Consider the following 5,997-nt stretch of genomic DNA (forward strand, 5'->3'; position numbering starts at 1 on the left):
AGGTGTCGCTGCAGCGTACTTCAACGTCTAAGCAAGGTCAATGCATTGACGCGATACTTCGTCGTCTTCTCAGCACCATGCTCATCGCGCTTTTGCTGAAGTTGAGATGCAATTAAGGCCTTGCCGAGAGAACAAAAAGCCCGCCGATGGAAAGAGCGAAAGAGATTAAAAGGCCTAGAACGTAGGTCTGCTCGGCGAGAAAGACGGCAGAAGAAGGGTTCAACAACGGCGACTGGAGATAAGGATGAATTTAACGTCTCCTGGGATTATCCCTGGAAGAGAAGAGAATACTCTTATTCTTGCATTCTGCCTAGTTTGTCCAATGAATTCATCGCAATTCATGCATATTTTTTGCGATTCTCGTTCCCTAAATGAAGAGATGAACGAAATTTACAGGGTCTTTGGATTATCCGTGGAAGAGAAGAGAGGATAGTCTCATACTTACACCCGCCTAGTTTAATCCACCCGCGTTCAGATTATCCGTGGAACGGGGAACGTTTCGCGTGTCCAATGAATTCAGGATGGTTTAATCCGCCATGCCTGTATGTACGATCAGATGAAGAAACGGCAAGTAATCGCACCTTAAAATACAATCATTCTCTTCGAAAAATTGAGCTAAGTTGGATGCAAGGAGAGACAAGACGGAGAAACGGCGCGAGTTACGCGAATGGTTCGGCGGATCCAAGCGAGACTCCGCAAAAGAAGGGCGAGGGAGATTCATCGTCGTCAACCTCTACCGAGAAGAGCGAGAAGAATGAAGGCAAAAATGGAGAGGTCAGAGTGGTGCCGGCGTCCATGGGAAGTGTCGCCGTCGGAGTCCAGATATTTTCTGCGGCCGCGAACCACTTGTTAAGACCTGTTTTGTAGGTTTTTGCGTTCCTCAGCCTTACGTAGCGAGATTGTGGACATAAGCTCTCCGAAATTACGTCATCCTTGATGTCATGTTAATACCCAGGAAGAGGATTATCTCTTTAAAGCTCGAGTCATGGGCGCATTAATGACGATGGATAATTAACTCTGTGTAGGAGAAAATGAGAGAAACGTTCCCCGTTCCCTCCGGAGTGAAATCTACGGACTACCGACGAGAATGGTATTGAGAAGACTGTTACCGCAGTCTTTACCTGATGCCGCCTTGTGGTGCTGATTGCGGCGAATAAAGTAGTCGGGGGAGAGTGAAAGCGAAAGGAGGAGACATAGGGAGGTCTCCTCTCCTCCCTTCTCTTCTCTCCTTCTCTCCTCACCTCATATCTACGGGCCCCCTCGTCCTTTTCCTCCGCAACTCCCCACTTCTTCTTCATTCATTCTCCATCCCCTCCGACTTTGTCCCCTCTCTTTATCTAGACAGTTCATTCTAATCTCCCCTGGCTTGCGCTTCTCGTCCTATTCTTATCTCCGATTGCCCAAGATCGCGTTGAAACTAGTGGAAAATCCAGGAGAGGAAAGAAAGGGCGTCCCTTGAGCTTGATTCTGTTACCATTTAGGATCGCCGGCGCTCCCTTTTGCCTATTTGGTGAGTATTCCATCCTTAAAACTGCAAATATGTTGCCAATTGGGCCTCTTTCGGATGGATCCTCCGTTACTCACCTGCCTTTTCTGGCAATAAACTTGCTGGCCCCCGTCTTTTATTTGGTCCAATTTCCCCTCTTTTTCCTTGATCCACGACGCGGCGGATTGCTTCAGCGGCGTGCACTTCTCTGCTTGATTCTCGAGTAGTTTTCATGGCTTTTTCCATTTTCAACCCCATCACCGTTCGATTCGCTTTTGTCCTTCGACACTGTCCTCCGATCATTTGATTGGTATCGACTAGGGAAGCGAGTGAATCCTCAAAAATCGAAATTTTCATCGACCCCTTTTTATTTGATTATGGTCTATTCTTTTGGGGTGGCGATCTTTCATTCTCTTGTCATCTCTTACGCAGAAAAGTGTGACTTAAACGTCAATTTCCTTGTAGGCAAATTCATTTGCCTTCAGTTTCGCCGCTAGCGAATCCGATTTGAATCGCTAATCCTCAGTTCTCTTGGGGACCGCTAAGTCTGGGTAATCTGGAATAGATCGGCTGATACGATGTTACTGATTGCCCTTCTCAATCAGTGTTTTCTATTTTCTTGTTTTCCCGGAAGGTTCTCGCAAGGCCTTATTGATCAGTAATTTTATCCTCTTTTTGGCGTTCGATTCGCGATCGATCATCTTAGATCTTCTCTGATTTCTACGACTTTTCTTTCCCTCCTCTCCATGGCAGACAAAAACGATATCCTGTTCTATCCCTGCAGCGGTGGGTTTGTCGTATTCTCGCGAATTGTAGTCTGTCCTAGGGCTTCTGCCAAAAAAAAAAGGAATTTATGAGAGAGCAAGACAGGAAAATAAGGACGAGCAGTAAATTTCTGAGTGGAGATCTGTGAGATCGATCATCGAACGAATTTTAATGTCGTTTTCTTTTCACGCGCAGGTGGATAGAGCTGAGTTGACGAGGACTCCCCCGGAAACTCGCAAAAACCCTCCGTGATGGCAGCCGTCATGGCGGACGACGCCGCCTTCCCCGGCTCCTTCGAGTTCTGGTCCCTTCCGTGCTCCGCCAGCGCGGACAACCTTCAGTTCATGTCCACGGCGGCGCTTCCGGCGGAGTTCGCCGGCGCCGCCGCCGCCGAGGACAACCTCAACGACGGCCTCGCCGAAGACGACGACGACGACAGCGAAGAGGACATCGACGTGGACGAACTAGAGAGGAGGATGTGGCGAGACAGGCTACGCTTGAAGCGCCTCAAAGAGCAGCAGCAGAGCAAAAGCCGCGATCTCGGCGACGCTGCCAAGCAGCGGCAGTCTCAAGAGCAAGCGCGCAGGAAGAAGATGTCTCGCGCGCAAGACGGCATCCTCAAGTACATGCTCAAGATGATGGAAGTCTGCAAAGCCCAAGGCTTCGTCTACGGGATTATCCCCGAGAAAGGGAAGCCCGTGAGCGGCGCCTCCGACAACCTCCGCGGCTGGTGGAAGGAGAAGGTCCGCTTCGACAGGAACGGCCCGGCCGCCATAGCCAAGTACCAGGCCGACAACGCCTTGCCGGGGAGCAACAGCGAGCTATCCTCCGATATTTCCACCCCCCGGACTCTGCAGGAGCTCCAAGACACGACCTTGGGCTCGTTATTGTCCGCGCTCATGCAGCACTGCGACCCTCCCCAGCGGCGATTCCCTCTAGAGAAGGGCGTTCCGCCGCCGTGGTGGCCGACGGGGAAGGAGGAGTGGTGGCCGCAGCTGGGTATATCGCCGGAGCAGGGCCCCCCGCCTTATAAGAAGCCCCACGACCTCAAGAAGGCGTGGAAAGTTAGCGTCTTGACGGCCGTCATCAAGCACATGTCCCCCGACGTGAACAAGATAAGGAAGCTGGTCAGGCAGTCCAAGTGCCTGCAGGACAAGATGACGGCCAAAGAGAACCAGACCTGGTCCGCGGTTATCTCTCAGGAGGAGGCTCTCGCGAGGCAGTTGCACCCTGAAACTTGCCCTCAGCCCTCCGTCGGTGGGGCGACCAGCGTCACCTTCTCCTACGGCAGCGGCAACGAGTACGACGTCGACGGCTTCGACGACGCGGCCATGGCCGACAGCAAGCTCGTCAAGGAAGAAGCGGGCGTGGTGGAGTTCATCCAGAAGAGGCCCGCCGGGGCGGCCCTTGAACCCATACTCGGGCACTTGGCATTCACATGCGAGAACGGGCAGTGCCCGCACCATGACCCCCGTCTAGGGTTCGCGGACAAGAACGCGAGGAATAGTCACCAGTTTGCTTGCGAGTACAGGGGCAGCGGCTTCTCCTCGCGCGGCTTCCGCGAGGACAAACCGCAGTGCAACTACTCAACGCCGGTAAGCCAGGCGAAGCCCAGCCACTTCCTGGATATCGCTTCTCTGGGGATACCCGGGGAAGGGCAGAAGACTATCAACGAGCTCTTGTCTTTTTACGATAATAACGTCAACCCGGGGAAGCGCCATCCGGACGACGAGCCGCAGAGGGTCCAGATGGACGACTTCTTCAGGCAGGCCATGAGTATCGGCGCGGTGGCCGTTCTTGACGACTCTCCGAGGGTGGGGGGCGGCCACGAGAACCCCTTTCTAAACGACGAGATGGGCTTCCAGGTCGCCTTCCAGAACCACCACGGTTCTGGGCATGGCGGGGACTTTGGCCGATACAACTCGGTGGGGTTCTCCGGGGTTGAGTACGGTGGGCTACAGCGAATCGGCGGCGGGGACTCGGTGCCCAAGCATAGCGCCTCCAATTGGCCCTTCTGACTGATCTATCTAGAACAAGGTACCGATCTCGTCATGCTCTTACTGTGTTTTTCTGGTCGTTCGATTGGGAAAGGCTGCCCAACTGTTTCTTCCCTCTCTTTGCTGGAAGAGGTCGATCGGTTGGAGGAGCCGCTAACTTAAGTTGACAGGTTTCTGACCGCATGCGTCCGCCTCTGATCTGCTCCATGGTCTGTGTCGAAATGGGCTGTCTTTGAATTTGGCTGCCCCATCTCATATGAATGGAAATAAATACCTATATATTGTTTGGTCATACTTTGTGTTGTAATTCAGACTGCTTGTTCTCATCTAATATGACTTATCCTTTATCCTATTCGCCTGTTTTTTCCCACTTCCATCTCCTCGGCCACCACTTACATTGAGAGAAAGGTATACCTTTACGAGTGAGAGATGAAAGAAAGACAGATAAAGATTGATACATCGTCAAGAATATTGACGCAAGTTCATTATAATTGCCTAACTTGATGATCATATACTCTGCATTTACCGTTGACTATGAATGATTATCGTGTATATGCTTCATCATTGAGAATGATGTGCTACAGAAAATCAAATGATTAGCACAGTCTAGCTACATCAAACTGATTTACTACATATTGATCAAATATTGCATGAAACAGAGCTAATGCCCGTTCTGGCTTAGTATAGACCTGCTAGCATATTAGTCTGTCCCACAAACTGATTTGGAGCACTACATCACGAGATTGTCTCAATCCAAATATTCGATATATTTTAAGTCAAATATTTAAGATCTCAGCATAACAAACTAGTTAAGCAGTAATTTCTTCATCTTATTTCTGTTTGACAAGGCATTTTATTAGGTTTTTCTAGGTATAAGGTGAAGCGCCATTGAGTTTAAACATAGAAGATAAGTTGGAGTTTCATAATAATTATTCAAACTTTTAAAAACAAGGTTATGCTCATCGGGCTTTTACACATTGTTCGCTTGATGACAAGTAATAACACGCAAATAAATAAAAGTTGTAACATTCTTTTGTAGATTCCAAGGAATTTCTTTTATAGATTGAAGGATTTTAGCGAATGACTTTTTGGGCTTATTTTGCTCAAATTACTAAAGATATATCATTAATAAGCTAAGAAATGTACAATTGACCCATGGTAAATGCATGGCCAGCGCATCTTCAACAAATAAATTAGTCTCAGAAAAATAAAATTCAACAACGTTATCTAATTGATTTAAATGATAAAGTAAAATAAATAAATACCAAGTTAGCTCATCTGTCTAAATCAAATCTGAAAAATTGCAATCAGCAGTTGAATGTCACACTTCAAAGATTCTTGACATCAAATAATGAGCATGAGAAGATTATGAGGTTACATATAAGTGTGCCATATGGAAACAGGTGTGATCATCTTTAGTGCTTGTATACTAAAGTGTAGGAACACATATAATTTTAATTTATGTTGAAACAAAATCATTTAAGTGATCTGAATGAACCTTTATGTAGCGTCAAGGCAAATAAGGCTCCTATTTTCATTCATTGTGAACTCCTAACATTATATTTGATTCAGGGACATTTTTTTAAAGTTTTAAATGCTGAATAATATTTGAGCGTGATAAATTTGTAAATAAGATATCCAAGGTCAAAGAAGAAGTTTGTATATTTTGATTTAAATAGTTGGATCATGGTAAATATGACTCATTTTATGAAATAGTAATGTTTTTTATTTTATAAATATGAATTTAAA

At 47.5% G+C, this 5,997-nt stretch overlaps 1 protein-coding gene across 1 annotated transcript; it reads left to right on the forward strand.

The window, feature by feature from the left end:
- The first annotated feature begins 1,191 nt into the window (after positions 1 to 1,191).
- Positions 1,192 to 4,600, forward strand: LOC144708350 (protein ETHYLENE-INSENSITIVE 3-like 1a). The gene is made up of 3 exons (XM_078581607.1): positions 1,192 to 1,510; positions 2,447 to 4,288; positions 4,419 to 4,600. Exon 2 carries the CDS (start codon positions 2,503 to 2,505, stop codon positions 4,267 to 4,269), a length of 1,767 nt encoding a protein of 588 aa, XP_078437733.1. The 5' UTR covers positions 1,192 to 1,510; positions 2,447 to 2,502; the 3' UTR covers positions 4,270 to 4,288; positions 4,419 to 4,600.
- The last annotated feature ends 1,397 nt before the right edge of the window (positions 4,601 to 5,997 follow it).

The sequence above is a fragment of the Wolffia australiana genome, chromosome 1, assembly GCF_029677425.1.
Source record: "Wolffia australiana isolate 7733 chromosome 1, ASM2967742v1".
Taxonomy (NCBI): domain Eukaryota; kingdom Viridiplantae; phylum Streptophyta; class Magnoliopsida; order Alismatales; family Araceae; genus Wolffia; species Wolffia australiana.

Coding starts and splice junctions, on each gene's coding strand:
- LOC144708350 (XM_078581607.1), top strand. CDS start 2,503: ATGGCAGCCGTCATGGCGGACGACGCCGCCTTCCCCGGCTCCTTCGAG.